General features: G+C 65.9%; 7 protein-coding genes across 7 annotated transcripts in view; 4 read left to right on the forward strand and 3 right to left on the reverse strand.

Annotated features, from left to right (window-relative positions):
• Nucleotides 1-312, forward strand: part of F751_6600 (hypothetical protein) — a gene marked incomplete at both ends in the record, with an annotated part of 3,316 nt that extends 3,004 nt beyond the window's left edge. Inside the window, one exon of the mRNA XM_011402301.1 lies at nt 10-312. Coding sequence (XP_011400603.1) covers nt 10-312 — 303 coding nt within the window. The remainder of the gene's footprint in view (nt 1-9) is intronic.
• A 295-nt stretch (nt 313-607) lies between these two features.
• F751_6601 (Random slug protein 5) lies at nt 608-2,301 on the reverse strand (the record flags this gene model as incomplete). The annotated part of the gene is made up of 4 exons (XM_011402302.1): nt 608-634; nt 942-1,067; nt 1,354-1,797; nt 2,119-2,301. 4 exons carry the CDS (start codon nt 2,299-2,301, stop codon nt 608-610), a joined length of 780 nt encoding a protein of 259 aa, XP_011400604.1.
• On the forward strand, nt 1,160-1,435 carry F751_6602 (hypothetical protein; the record flags this gene model as incomplete). Its single annotated transcript, XM_011402303.1, has 1 exon — nt 1,160-1,435. One exon carries the CDS (start codon nt 1,160-1,162, stop codon nt 1,433-1,435), a length of 276 nt encoding a protein of 91 aa, XP_011400605.1.
• Nucleotides 2,302-3,320: 1,019 nt separating the features above from the next.
• Nucleotides 3,321-5,043, forward strand: F751_6603 (Pyridoxine/pyridoxamine 5'-phosphate oxidase; the record flags this gene model as incomplete). Its single annotated transcript, XM_011402304.1, has 3 exons — nt 3,321-3,331; nt 3,537-4,253; nt 4,338-5,043. The coding sequence occupies 3 exons, from the start codon at nt 3,321-3,323 to the stop codon at nt 5,041-5,043; spliced, it is 1,434 nt and encodes a 477-aa protein (XP_011400606.1).
• Nucleotides 5,044-5,468: 425 nt separating this feature from the next.
• On the reverse strand, nt 5,469-6,415 carry F751_6604 (20 kDa chaperonin, chloroplastic; the record flags this gene model as incomplete). The annotated part of the gene is made up of 3 exons (XM_011402305.1): nt 5,469-5,801; nt 6,030-6,107; nt 6,257-6,415. The coding sequence occupies 3 exons, from the start codon at nt 6,413-6,415 to the stop codon at nt 5,469-5,471; spliced, it is 570 nt and encodes a 189-aa protein (XP_011400607.1).
• Nucleotides 6,416-7,038: 623 nt separating this feature from the next.
• F751_6605 (ADP-ribosylation factor 1) lies at nt 7,039-10,105 on the forward strand (the record flags this gene model as incomplete). Its single annotated transcript, XM_011402306.1, has 9 exons — nt 7,039-7,108; nt 7,188-7,269; nt 7,533-7,620; nt 7,777-7,842; nt 8,001-8,153; nt 9,274-9,543; nt 9,685-9,756; nt 9,840-9,933; nt 10,020-10,105. The coding sequence occupies 9 exons, from the start codon at nt 7,039-7,041 to the stop codon at nt 10,103-10,105; spliced, it is 981 nt and encodes a 326-aa protein (XP_011400608.1).
• A 257-nt stretch (nt 10,106-10,362) lies between these two features.
• The window catches only part of F751_6606 (Ubiquitin carboxyl-terminal hydrolase 12), a gene marked incomplete at both ends in the record, with an annotated part of 9,765 nt that continues 6,116 nt past the window's right edge, over nt 10,363-14,011 (reverse strand). Inside the window, 6 exons of the mRNA XM_011402307.1 lie at nt 10,363-10,854; nt 11,276-11,470; nt 11,747-12,775; nt 13,043-13,315; nt 13,579-13,711; nt 13,884-13,948. Coding sequence (XP_011400609.1) covers nt 10,363-10,854; nt 11,276-11,470; nt 11,747-12,775; nt 13,043-13,315; nt 13,579-13,711; nt 13,884-13,948 — 2,187 coding nt within the window. The remainder of the gene's footprint in view (nt 10,855-11,275; nt 11,471-11,746; nt 12,776-13,042; nt 13,316-13,578; nt 13,712-13,883; nt 13,949-14,011) is intronic.

The following is a 14,011-nucleotide window of genomic DNA, read 5'->3' on the forward strand; positions in this document are numbered from 1 at the left end:
CCCCCACAGGTGGATAATCTGCTCGGAGTGCTGGAGACTCGAGGCAGTGCGGCCCTGGAAACCTACCGCGTGCCACTGCTGTCGTGGGAGGAGGTCAAGGCGCTCAAGGGCCCCGGCACCGTCGGTCTGGCTCTGGGGTCCTCTGCCGACGCTCCGCCAACGCCCCCCAAGCTCCATGGCAGGGCCGCCGCCCAGCCCCTGGCCGTTGAGGCGGGGGAGGGGGGCGCTGCCCTGGCCTCAGAGATGCCGGGGGACGAGTGGAGCCCCCCTGCCGTGGGCACTGGCGCCCCTTTCTTTGAGGAGCTGGACTGAGAGAGGGGCACGATTCTGTCTTGAAATATGATCCAACAGCTGTCTGCATCCTACCCTCACAGATCTTTACAAGAACCTGTTGGGCCCTTGACCAGGGCTTGGCGATGGGTTTGCCATGTGGCATGGAGTAGCTTGGCAAGAAAATGCAGGAAATGGTGATGGGGAACCGAAGGGAGCGTACAGACATCATGGACTGGAATCTTGAGAAAACGGGGAGGGGGTATCGCTTGGCACATCGACCTCCACCTGATCGGGGCAGGGATCACAGAAACCATGGTGGGCAGCCGCTCCCACCTCAGCGACGCTGCAGTGTCTGCCACCCCTGGAGGAACACTGTGGTGATGCAGAGGGTGGAGGCAAAAACACGCCTGGGCACCCCCCCACAAATTCCCTCAGTGGCGGTGGGGGTGGGGGCCGACAGAGGTGTCGGCCAGGACAAACAGGGAGGGCGGGATGCACTCCGGGTGCCCCGCCATGCTGGCCAGGAAGGCGGGCGTGCCCAGGCAGTCGTGGTGCCTGCCGGCGGAGGCGGCCCGCCGCCGGGCCTCGGCCGCCACGACCCCGGCGCCCTGCGGGTCCCGCGCCAGGGCCACCAGGTCCGGGTGGTAGTAGTGCTTGCGGTGGGCTACGGCCTTGATCCGGTTCTCCGCCATCTCCTCCATCATCCAGTGCACCGTCTCGTCGTCCATGTTCTTGCACAGCGCAGCCCGCAGCTTCTCGTTGCCGCCGTGCTTGTTGTAGTGCCCAAAGTGGATCTGTGACGAGGGGGGGGTTGCAAAGTGGGGTGGGGCTGGGGTTTCGCAGGGCCGGGGGATGCTGATGCGAGGAGATTCAGGGGGTTGAAACCATGGCACCTGCCATAGGTTACCTCAAGATCACCATGAATGCACCCAGCCCGGCACGAGTGCCGTCGTGCGGAGGCCCTGCACGCCCGACCATCATCAGACCTGCTGGTCGGCCCCTGAGACATTTGCCAAGCCTGCCACCGCTCGGTTGGCCCCCTCCCCCTTCCCACCCACCATCCTGCTCCTCCCGCCCCACCTTGGCCTTGGTCTTTGCGTCGATAAAGGGGGAGATGGAGTGCCAGAAGGTGGAGAAGATGCGGGGCGCGGAGACGATGTAGGCCTGTGCCAGGCGCTCCGGGTAGTGCGCGGCGGAGACCTTGAGGAAGGCAAAGGCAATGCGCGGGTCAATGTCGCGCAGGCCGAATCCGTGCATGTCCAGCACCCAGACCCAGTCCTCCACGCCCCCCGCCATGCAGGCGATGGCCTGCTGGAAGGTGGCAATCATATGCGCGCGCGTGTCCTCCATGGTGCGGCAGGTGGGGATGGAGAGGCAGGAGTAGATGGTGGGGCGCCGGCCCCGGTCCCAGGCCACCACCTGCATGTAGTGCGACTTTGGGTCGCGCGCGCAGGCGCGGCAGTGGAGGTGGTCGGGGCGTTCCGCCTCGAACCACGCCAGCGTGTCCCTGATGCGGCGCAGCGCCTGTTGGGGGGAAATGAATTTGGATTGGTCAGGACTCGAAGGGTGGCCCACAAGCGAGAAGGGCTGAGGAACAGGGACTGTGAAGGAAGAGGGGGACACAATGCCCTTGGGCACCATGCACACAGGGTCAACAGGATGCCTGCAGAGCGCGGCACTCTACAGGGTCGAGCACCGCACACCAAGGCTGCCACCTGGATGCCTTTTAGTAGGAATTGATCCAGACCAGGGCACACCAGGGTCATGACCGATATCCCTGGCTAGATGCACCCCATGACCCCCCCTCCCCCCCCCCCCCTCCCCCACCACCCGAAGAACATGCACCTGCTTCTGATCGCCCCCACAGGCACGGATGTACCGGCGCATCATGGAGGCGTCGCACCTCTGGGCCTCCTCCTCCGTCAGCTGGGCGGCCAGGGACGCCAACGCGTCTTCATCGACCACAAGCTTGCTATTCTGACGGACCTCAACCTGCAGGGTGGGGTCTTCATCCCCGTCTTCCGGCATGATCTGCCGCATCTTCATCGGTGCAGCAGCCAGGGTGCGAAATTGGGGAGGCGGGTCCTTCCGGAACCCGGCCGAAGGTGAGTGGGGGGGGACCCAGCTCGAACAGGTGGGAGCGAGACGGCTAGTCTATGTTACAGCACACCTCCAGCAGGCTTCGAGGGGTTGGGATTGCTTGGGAAGCCGATTCCTCGGATGGAGTGTTTTTGGGACGGAAGCCGGGGTGAGTGCCCTGATTCGTCCGACTGAGCCTTGCACGCGTGACTACGCAGCGAGAGCTTAAATGAATGATTTTTACTCGACAGTTTCGCGGCACCAATGCTGCAGGATAAGCAGTGCTTCGCGCGTGGGTGAGCTGCCGGCATAACGTCACTGCTAACACGGCTCGGCAAGATCTGGCTGGACTTGATCTTGCTTCCTGCAATCGAAGTACAGCTGCACGAACGAGTATATCGAAAGTGGGGGTAATTTCTAGAGATATTTGTTTTTGTATCAATATCACTCTAAGACGAGTAGAGGGTGTTGGGGCGGTGCAGATCCATAGATGAAGATGGGGCAGGCAAATGTCTCCTCTCCCGATCACTGCATGCCCAGAACAGGCGCTGGCCGATGGGTTCCCCAGGCATACCGGCACGAACAATTTACTTGAGGTGAAAACCCTGAACGGACATGTGGGCTCCGGGCGTTTTGTCGGCAGTGTTTACGAAGTACTTCGCGCCAAGGTCGGTACCGTCTCGGAGGCCACCACGTCGCCCCCTACCATAACCCACCGGGTACACCCCTCGATCCCGCGTGATCCTTTAAGAATCTTTGAAATCTAGTCAGGAGACTCATAGTTGTCACTACTCATGCCCTGGCGCCTCCTCTCACGCTCCATCCTCCTCTCCCTAGGCCCCCCACGTAGACCATATACTCCCCCGCCCCCTTGCCGTGCCCCTCTTCGCCCCGCCCTCCAGCCTTTCCATAGCAGATATTTTTCTTCAGTACCTGATCGATTAGCACCTCCATCCCTGCCTCCCGCCATGGCCTACCTGTGAGTAAAAGCTTTGTGTGACTGTGTGGTGGAAGTGGGGTTGAACCTGCTCTGGTCCGCGTGTGCTCATCCCCTGGGCAGGTGTCCTCCTTTGGAGGCACCGTAGACCTATGCGTGTTCCACGCTCGCTCGCAAACATGCACGCTACTCTTCGGGAGCTTTCAATTCATAACCCACAGCCTGCCCCCCTCCCTGCATCCGCCAGGTCAAAGGCCGATGCAGCGGCGATAGACGCGGAGCTGATGGGCCCCGGTGGCTTCTCCCTGGACCAGCTGATGGAGCTGGCGGGCCTGTCAGTGGCCTGTAGCCTGGCGGCGGAGTACCCCGCGGCCACCCACCCTCGCGTCCTCGTCCTGGCGGGCCCGGGCAACAACGGCGGCGACGGGCTGGTGGCGGCGCGCCACCTGCGCCACTTCGGGTACGAGGTGGCTGTGGCCTACCCGCGCCCCACGCAGCGGCCCCCCTTCCAGGGCCTGGTGACCCAGCTGCGGCGCGCGGGCGCGCGCCTGGTGCCCGTGGAGGACCTGGGCCCGGACGCCCACGCCTGGCCCGCCGACGTGGTGCTGGACGGGCTCTTCGGCTTCAGCTTCCGCGGCCCGCTGCGCCCGCCCTTCGATGCGCTGGTTGCCGCGCTGGCGGCGGGCGCGGGAGCCGCCGCACGGGCGACGGGTGCCGGGGACGCCGTGCTGCGCCCCTGCCCCGCCCTCGTCTCCATCGACGTGCCCTCCGGCTGGGATGTGGAGGCCGGGGACGAGGCAGGGCACGGCCTGCGCCCGGACATGCTCGTCTCGCTCACGGCGCCCAAGCGCTGTGCGGCGCGCTTCGCCGGCGCGCACCACTACCTGGGCGGACGGTTCTTGACCCCCGACCTGGCCGCCCGCTACGGTCTGGCCGACCTGCCCCCATTCCCCGGGACGCAGCAGTGCCTGCGCCTGGGCGGCGCGGCGGCGGCGGCGACGAGGGGTGGCCTTTCCGGCTCCGCACACGGTGGTGGCACGGCGGGCAGTGCCCCCGCTCCGGCGCCCGCCCCGCCGACCACGGCCTCGCCGCACGCCGACCTGCCCGGCATGCGGCAGAGCTACACGGCGGGGACTCTGGAGGAAAGCGACGCGCCCGCCGACCCGCTGGCCCTGTTCCAGCGCTGGTTCGGCGACGCGCGCGCGCACCCGGGCGTGGCCGAGCCCAACGCCATGGTGCTGAGCACGCTGGGCGCAGGCAGCGCCCCCAGCGCGCGCGTCGTGCTGCTCAAGGGTCTGGACTCGCGCGGCTTCGCTTTCTTCACCAACTACGCCAGCCGCAAGGGGACTGAATTGGATGCCAACCCAGCCGCGGCGCTGACCTTCTTCTGGGAGCCGCTGCAGCGCCAGGTGCGAGTGGAGGGCTTCGCCCGCCGCCTCCCTGCCGCCGAGTCGGAGGCCTACTTCAACAGCCGGCCTCGCGGCAGCCAGCTGGGCGCCTGGGCCAGCCGCCAGAGTGCGCCGGTGGCAGGAAACGGTCGCGCCGCGCTGGACGAGCGCATGGCGGAGCTGGAGGGGCAGTACGCCGACGAGCGAGAGCCGGTGCCCTACCCCGAGCACTGGGGCGGGTTCGTGCTGGAGCCGCACGCGCTCGAGTTTTGGCAGGGCCGGCCCAGCCGCCTGCACGACCGCCTGGTGTACGAACGGCGGGGCGGGGAGGAGGGCGGCTGGACCCTGACGCGGCTGCAGCCCTGAGAGCGTGGGGTGGTTGAGATCATGTTGCTGCCTTGCAATGGTCGGGCTGGGCTCGTGGACTTGTGGGGGCCTCAAGTGCATCCAAGAGACTGATTTCCACGGGTGAAGAAGACTCGACTTGGTCCCCCATGCCTTCCACGCCTAACTCTTCGCCCTTGAGACCTTGTGTACGCTGCCCTGCCGGTTTCCAACTTGTCCTCTGGATGCTTTCGAGCGTGTCTTGCAACCAGTCCTTGATGCAAGGGGCGCTGCATGCAGTCGGAGCAACGACGGTGCAGGTGTGCTCGAGGCAGGAGTCTGAGAATGGCAAACGCTGCACCTCCGGCGGACCCAGATGCCACCGCAGGCACGTCCGGTGCCGAGTGCGCTCGGCCGCGCAGCCTGCCGCTGCCACCTCCCACCCTGCCCCGGCCCCTGCAACTGCTTCAGGCCACGAGGGCCAGGATGTCGGCCTCGCGGATGACGATGTACTTCTTGCCCTCGGCGCCCTCGAACTCGGTGCCCGAGTACTTGGAGTAGAGGACCGTGGCCCCGGCCTCCACGCCCAACGGCGTCGCCTCCGTGCTTTCCTCCTCCACGCGCCCAGGGCCGACGGCCACCACGCGCCCGATGGTGGGCTTCTCCTGGGAGCTCTCGGTCAGGAGCAGGCCGCCCGCGGTCTTGCTGGCAGCCTCCTGCATCTCCACCAGTAGCCGGTCCTGGCAGGGGCGCAGGGTGGCGATGTCGTCGCCGTTGATCAGGCCGATGACGTCATCCTCCTGTCGAGGGCGAGATGCCAGGAGGGTTGAGAGAGGGCGGAGGGGGATGCATGTGCCATTGAGGTGTCACATGGTCTCACACACAAGGCAGCCAGGGCCAGGCAGGTGAGGGAGGGCACCGTGCTGTGGCACTTCACCTGAGTAAAGCATGTTCCAGGCATGCCTGACCACAAACAAATGCCTGATCCCCAGCCACTGCATGGCAAGCCCCTGCAAACCCAACGACACCTTGAGGATGACAAAGTCCTCCGACTGCAGCTCGATTTCCGTGCCGGCATACTTGGAGTAGACCACCTTGTCACCCTTCTGCTTGTTCAGAAGAAATCATGCTTATGTGAGGAAATAATAGCAGCAGTGTCCTTACCTTCATCGTCACCCTCCCCGACATGCATGGGGGCCGCAGGCACACCTCCATCTAGAAACCCTCATGGAAGCCTATACCGGGGATCACAGACCTTGAGGGCCTTGGCGGTGCCAGCGTTCACCACCTCCCCTTGTGTGGGGCGCTTCTGGGCACTGCTGGGCAGGAGGATGCCGCCCTGCGTCTTCTGCTCGGCCTCGACCACTTTCACGAACACCCGCTCGCCCAAGGGAGCTACCGTCTTGATCTGCATGTCGAGAGAGCACCAGGGCAATCATGCACTGACCCAGCCATGTTGATTTATGTAATCTTCAAAATGGTAATGCAAGCAGGCATCGCCATGCCCTCACCTCGACTGGGAGGGCGGTAGCGTGGGGTGTGAGCAGCGATGGCACACGCGCCTTGGGAGCCCTGATCCTGCCAGCGAAGGCTGGCCGGGAGGAAACGACACCAACCGGCGCCGAGCGGAGAGCCAACATGCTGGTGAACCTAGTACGTCAATCTCGAAGGGGGAGGGCTGGTGCGTGCATGCAAGTTATCTGCAAGCAAGGAATCGAGAGCGAGGGTACTGCTGGCTCCCCGAGGTAACGCTGGATGTCGTGGGAAAACAGAACGACGACGAACTCGCTTGGTGGGTGTGCAGACGAAGTGCGTAGCCCAAGGCTGCTCCCAGGAGATAGCACGGGGCATTGGAATCTGAGGATTCACAACAAACGCCGGAGGTCTGCGACCTGTGGAACAGGAGTCAACCCTTTCTGAACCTCCGATACCATCATTATAGCTCGGTGGGACCTGGCCGACATCCTCTGATTCGAGGGGCTCTCTCTTATAGAATCCAGGGACCTCAATTGGTATAGAGACCGCGTCGGTACCCCTATGGGGAACACCTTTCGACGCCTGTTCGATGGCCTGTTTGGCAATCGGGAGATGCGGGTAGTCATGCTCGGTGAGACGGAGATGGGGGCGGGGATGGCCTCAAGTGCATGCAGCAGTGCGATGCTCACCGCGAACGCGCCCTTCTGCAGGCCTGGACGCGGCGGGGAAGACCACCATCCTCTACAAGCTTCATATAGGGGAGGTGCTCAGCACCGTGCCTACCATCGGTACGTAGGACTGGGTTGAATATGGTCCGAAATGCAACCTTCCACACCCGGGCGACGTCTGATCAGGGCCGGATTGGGTCCGAGGGTCGCCGCTTATTGTGTCAAGTGTGCCTGGCGGTGCAACTTCTGTTTTTCCACTGGATGTCGTCGTACCTTCCCTTGGTCCCCCCACAACACAGGCTTCAACGTTGAAAAGGTGCAGTACAAGAACGTCATATTCACGGTCTGGGATGTGGGCGGCCAAGAGAAGCTGCGTCCTCTGTGGAGGCATTACTTCAACAACACCGATGCCCTTATCTATGTCGTGGACTGTTGCGATCGCGAGCGCATTGGGCGGGCGTCTGCGGAGTTCAAGGTGGGTTTGTGGCAGATAGCATCAGGGTCTGGTGATGCGTCTCCCTGATGCACCCTTGCATTTTTGTGAGGAGCTGAGCTTCAGGATGAATGCCTGGCAAAGCATGTCACTCTGTCACAAGGCAATCTCAACAAGTTACCACTCCTGCCCCCACAGCAAATCATTGACGACCCCCTGATGCGACATTCTGCCATCCTTGTCTTCGCGAACAAGCAAGACCTGGTGAGAGCTTGCCGGCTTGTGCTGGATCCTGAAGGGGTTGGGCGAAGTCGAGCAGTATGCCTTGGCCTTGCCTCTGTCATCACTCCACATAGATCACCACACCCCTGCCCTCTATTTGCGCATTGCTATGACCTCTCCTTCCCCCATTGGGCTCACAGCCTGGAGCACTCACTCCGGCGGAGACTTGTGAGGCCATGGGCTTGCCAGCCCTCAAGGGCCGCAAGTGGCATGTCCAAGGCGCCATCTCCACAAGAGGGGAGGGGCTGTATGAAGGTCTGGACTGGCTGTCGGGAGTGCTGAAGACGCTACAGGTGGGTAGTGAAAGGGACGTAAAGGGGGATGGAGCATGACCTTTGTGGGTGGACTTCATACGGGAACAGCCTGGGAATACGGATGTGACGCCTGGGAGATGAGGCCATTAATGGATCCTGTGTCCGTGCACAGCACCCTGACAGATTATGCCAAGTACTTCTTGCCAAGCAAATGGTTGCCTCTACCCTGTACAGAGGTAGTGCCGCGCCAGGCCCATGGCAAGGGACAGCAGACTGGCGGAGCTGGCTGGCTGGATCTTGCTGGCCCAGAGTTCTTTCGGGAGCAGCTTTGCAAACAGTCCCCAGATGCTCTGCGCATCCTATGTCGACCAATCATGGTTGCTGCATCAGGACTGTAACCTTCGGCAAGCCTCCAGTCTGAGAGGTGGCATGTGCGATGTGCACTCATAGCAACATTCGCGCCCGAACTTTTCGCGATGATATTTCAAGTTGTGCATCGCATCGCCGGTCATTCGGGAATTTTTCAGTTTGCCATGAAGTAAGATGGAGGTGACGTGATGCTCTCTTGGTGCGGTCTCGAGTGTGGGCATGGCCATGACACGTTTCAGCCGAGTTGACGACGCCAGGACTGGCGAGGGGTACATCACCCGCCTCATGCCTTCGAATGACGACGATTCGGCGTATGATCTGATCATTACAAACGGGACGAAAACATTCACTGCCCAATGTAGGTCCATCGCTCGACGAGCATGCGACGGATGTCACGCTGGTGCTTGGCAACCACACCAAAATCCTGCAAGCCAACAAACTGAGTATTGCTTTTCACGCCAAACCACGAGCACAGGCCTGAATAAGGGAGCCATCACTTCAGTGCACCCTGCCTGCCTCAATCATGTTGTGGCGGCCTTCTCGAGGCGGCCCGAGAGCAATGATGCAGACTCTGGTCCCAGCAGGCCCACCTATGCCGTCGAGCTACGTCCAGGGAAGACGACCGGCACGCAGGAAATGGTGGGTGCGGTGCTGCAGAGCAACGACCTGGGAGGATCTCGGCGGCATCATTCCCATTCTGCCTTGCATGGTGCGCCGAGGGAGCATGCCCTCATGGACATGCCACGCACTTGCACCCCTCCAACCTTCTTCCCATCCCACCACCTCGCAGCGGGTGTTCCTGCGCTGGTCTGACCCCTCAGAGGCCGAGGGCACCATGTACTCTTTGAACTTCGGGGTGGAGGAGAGCCCGGCGTCAGAGGGGAGTATGCTTTTCACCCTGCTCTCGGAGCTGCTGGAGGCCGGTCAGCAGAGCGCAGCTGCCCTGGCCAGCATGACGGCGCAGCATACTGAGCTGGAGACTCGGTGCATGAGGGTCCAGCGCCAGCTCGTCGCCTATGCCGACTCGGACGCCCAGCATCGAGCAGACACCGCAGTCAAGGTCAGCGGGCTGGGGTGGTGATTGTGCCGAGGAGCACAGTTCAGTGGCTTTCTTCTGCTAGCTCTAGAAGCCTGAGCATAGGCAGAACACATGCTGTGGAGTAGTGGCCCCCACAGCTCCGCTGCATGTTCCCATGAGCAGGTGGCAGCGCTCCTCAACCTCCACAAGGCACGCGAGAGGGAGCTTCAAGCCGAGCTGGACTGCCTGAAGCAGGTGCGGCTGTTGGGATGCCTGCTTGCACCTCACGCTGGAGTCATACCACACACATGTGGTACCTATCCCTTCCTTCCCCGCAGCACGCTGCACATGCCTCCCTGGGGACTGCGGGTCCAAGCAGAGGACCCGCCGAGGCGCCAGCACCCATGGCCGAGGGCGTCGAAACGAGCTCAGGTTGGCAGGTGGCTGTGCGTGAGGGGGTCATGATGCAGGTCCTGAAACCTCTTCTCTCTCACTGCCCCTGTCTCATGCACATCCAGGCGGAGGGAGCATGCAGGGAGAGGAGCGTGCCGACGAGGAGGAGATGTCGGGCGTGGCAGCGTCTGACACCGACCACGAGCGATAGTGCTCGATGCCAATGCTGTGCTCTAATCCCTTACATGCTCATGGCCTGCCCCTGCCAGCGTGCGTTTTCCTATTCATCCCCCTTGCCTGGCTGCCTGCCTCCTTTGCCTGGCCAAGCGCCAGCATTCCTTCCCCCACCGCGTGCACCCTGCCCGCCGTCATCCACCTGCGTGCTGTCACATGAATGGCACAGCAAATCTGTTTCCAGCGCACGCCATCCTGAGGCGTGACAATCACGCCGCGCACCCCACCATGAGGTCAGGAATGCAGTAGGTCTCGCGGCAGCAGGTCCAGCATGGAGGCCGCGTCCATCTGCCCCCCCGGGCTCCCCGCGTACTCGGCCGCCGCGGCCGCCGCCGCCGCCCGCGCCTGCTGGCTGCGCAGCAGCTGCCCGGCGGCCAGGCCGTTGCCCGGCGCCCGCGTCGACCACGGGGAGTTCATCACCCGCTGCTGAGTGGGGGCCTGGTGCTGCGTGCCCGGCGCGCCGGCCGGCCCCGCCCCCCCGCCCCCCAGCTTGAGGTGCGGCGAGGCGGGCGGCGTGGAGGCGCCCAGCCCCGGTGAGGGGCCCTGCCTCTCGCCGCGCGCGCCGTAGTCCCCCGGCCCGCCCAGCGTGCCCAGCATGGAGCGCTGGGCGGCCGAGGCGGCGGGCAGGTAGGCGCGAAGGCCCGCGTCCCCGGCGCGCGCCATGCCCAAGAGGTCCGGCCCTGCCGAGGCCCAGCTGCTGGGCGCGGGGCTTGCACCCACCTGGTCCTGCCGAGGCGGAAGGAGATTGGGGTGGGTGGGTGGGTGAATGCGGGTGTGTTGTGGTGTCAAGGAGGGAATCGCGTGACATGGGCAGGGCAGAAACCAGCTCCAGAAATCGAGTAGGGATCGAGGAATCGTTGCCTTTCAGAGCACATCCAATCCATCCCGGTTCCAAGGGCGCTGGTCGGTCCGTCCTCCCCACCCAATGAACACCCCACCCACCCTTGCCTCGCACCTGGGCCGTGCCCCGGTTCCGAGGGCTGCTGTGCACGCTGTGCGACTGCTGCGCCTGCGCCGCAGAGGCCGACTGCGCGGCAGCTGCCGCCGCCGCTGCGGCGGCGGCTTCTCGCTGCTGCGCCTGCACGGCAGCCTCGCGCTGCTGCGCTGCCGCCGCGGCCGCCGCCGCGGCGGACTTCAGGGCCGCAACCTCGGCACGCAGCGCCTCCAGCTCGGCAGCCCGGCCCGCCGCCAGCTCAGCGGCCTCGGCGCGCTGACGCTGCGCCTCTGCCACGCTCGCGGAGGCCGCGGCCACGGCCTCCGCCGCCGCCAGCTTCTCCCTGGCCAGCTCGCTGGCTGAGACGGCGGCGGCGGCCTCAGCCCTCGCGGCTGCCTCCTCCGCCTCCTGCGTGACCAAGAAAGCGAGGGGGGGGCCAGTCGATGAAGGGGTGCTTCTAGAGGTACAGGGTGTCGGTCTCGCAGGAGGGCCCTCGCCCGCAACACAACCCGGTGCCTGTGCCAGTACTCATCGCCCTATTGGCCATTGTTCCTACAAGACTCCCGTACACCTCCTGCCCAGCAGGCGTCGCGTCACATGAGCCGGGACCCTGTCACTGCCTTTTCACCTTGAAACAAGCCCACCTCGTGTCCCCTTCCAGAACCACGACTAAACCCAACCCACCTTGAGCTTGGCATCGGCGGCGGCGCGCTCGCGCGTGGCGCGCTTGCTCTCCTCCTTGCGCTGCGTGCGCAGGCGGGTGAGCACGCTCTCCAGGTCGGCGGCGTGTGCTGCGGCCTCCTGCGCCTCCCGCGCCTTCTTGGCCAGCGCCCTGCGCCCCTCGTCCTGCGCCCAGTCGAGCTGGCGCGCAGCCGCGGCCGCCGCGGCCGCTGCGTCCTTGCGCGCCGCCTCGTGGGCGCGCGAGGCGGCCGCCGCCTCGGCGCGCAGCGCCTCGCCTCGGGCCACGGCCTCGGCGGCGCGCGCCTCGCCGCGCGCCGCGCTTTCCTCCAGCGCCGCGATCTGTGCGGCGGCTGCCTCGCCCTCGCCACGCCGCGCCGCGCGCTCCGCCTCCAGCGCGCGCGCCAGCCGTGCGCGCTCGCGCGCCAGCTCGGTGGCCGACTGCAGCGCCACCACCAGCATGGGCTGCACCAGCGCCGCGCTGCTCCGGATCAGGCCCAGGAGCAGGTCCCCGGGGGAGGGCGGGAGGGGGTGGGAGGGGGCGGGAGGGGCCGCGCCAGACGCCTCCCGCCCCTCGCCGGCCTCCAGCCCACTCACCCCGCCCTCCGTGGCCCCGCTCCCCTCCTCGCGCTCGCCCTCGCGGTCCACGGCGACGCGCAGCAGGCGGCGCAGGAGGCCCACGCGGGCGGGCAGGGCGTCGTGGGCCAGGAACAGGTCCCGGAACAGGTCCGCCCCCGCCGCGCGGCAGGTGCCGCAGTCCCGGCTACGCAGCAGGCGCGACGCCAGCGCCGGCAGCGTCTCCACGTCTGCCAGGCAGGCCGGGAGGGGGAGCAAGCCAGCAGGGGCGGGCGGAGAGGCGCGGCCGGCGGGCGCAGGATCGTGATCAGCAGCGTCGCAGGTGGCACGCGCCCCAAAGCCATCGCCGCACTCGGCGGCCTCCATAGCCGCCGCGGCGCGTAGGTGCACGGCCCTGCCCAGCGCCTCGCCGGAGATCAGCCCCGCCGCCAAGCCCGCCTCGACGGCGCGCGCGGCGTCCTCGGCCACATCGCGCGGGTGTTCCGGGGAAGACACCGCGGCGGGGGCCGGCGGCGCAGGTTGCGCCGCCTGTGCGCGTCCCGCGCCGGGCTTGCCGGGCGGGGACCGCGCCGGGGGGGCGGCGGAGGTCTCTGGCCTCGCGGCTTGGGCGTCTGCTGCCGCCGCGCCATCCCCCCCGGCCGCGGAGTCGTCAAGGCCACTCCCCGCAAACAGCGGGTGCCCGTGCGCCAGGCCGTCCAGGAGCATGCCCAGCTCGGCGGCGCCGACCTCGGGCCGAGCAGGGCGGCCGGGCGCGTCACGCGTCGCGGCGGCCTCCTTGGCCAGCGCCGCCGCCGAATCGGCCACATAGCGGCCGGCCAGGCCCGCGGCGTGCGCAAAGCGCGCCCAGCGCGCCACGTAGGATGGCGCGGCGCCGTGCAGGTCCATGAGTGTGCGCAGGAGCGCGGCGCCCGCCGGGCCGGCGCTGGGCGCGTTTGCGGTGATGCGGCGCACCAGCCCCGCCGCCGGCGCCAGCTCGTGCTCGGCCAGGAAGGGCACCGCCTGTATTTTGTTTTTGTTTTTGTGTGTGTGTGTGGTGGTGGTGGGGGGTGCTGACGAAAATCAGTGAGACACCGTGCATGGGCTTGGATAACCTCTGAGAAGCAGCGGGCATGGAATGGTGTGACACGCCGTGCTGGGCATGCTGCGCCCGAGAGACCCAGCCCATCGAGGACTCCCCCCCCCCCCCCCCTCTCCTCCACACACACACACACACACACCTGGAGGATGCCCTGCACGACCACAAAGGCGGCGCCGGTGCTGACGCAGAGGGCGCTGCAGGTGGTCAGCACGGGCAGCCAGAGGCCGCGGTCCAGATCGGGGGTCTGGCGCCCCGCCTCCGCCAGGAAGGTGAGCAGCGCGCCCACGGCGGCGTCATGCTCCGAGGGCTCGATCAGCCTGCACGTCGAGGGTGTTGGAGGGCGGTTTGATAAGAGGTCAGCGACGTGCCGTGGCATGGCCTTGGCACCGAGGGAGCGGGAGCATGCATGCCCAGCCTCGCGCACGCTTGCCCCTTGAGCCGCCGTGGCAACCCCCCCTCCCCCTCCCAAACACAGCCCGACTGCCTCACTTGGGCACCAGGGCCAGGAGGTCCACCAGCAGGCTGGGCGGCGCGTCCGCGAGGAGCATGGACACCTTGTGCAGGGAGGACAGCGGGTGGTGGGCCGGGCGGGCGGGCGCGAACGCGGCGGCGGCCGC

The sequence above is a fragment of the Auxenochlorella protothecoides genome (genome assembly GCF_000733215.1).
Source record: "Auxenochlorella protothecoides strain 0710 unplaced genomic scaffold scaffold91, whole genome shotgun sequence".
NCBI classification, from domain to species: Eukaryota; Viridiplantae; Chlorophyta; class Trebouxiophyceae; order Chlorellales; family Chlorellaceae; genus Auxenochlorella; species Auxenochlorella protothecoides.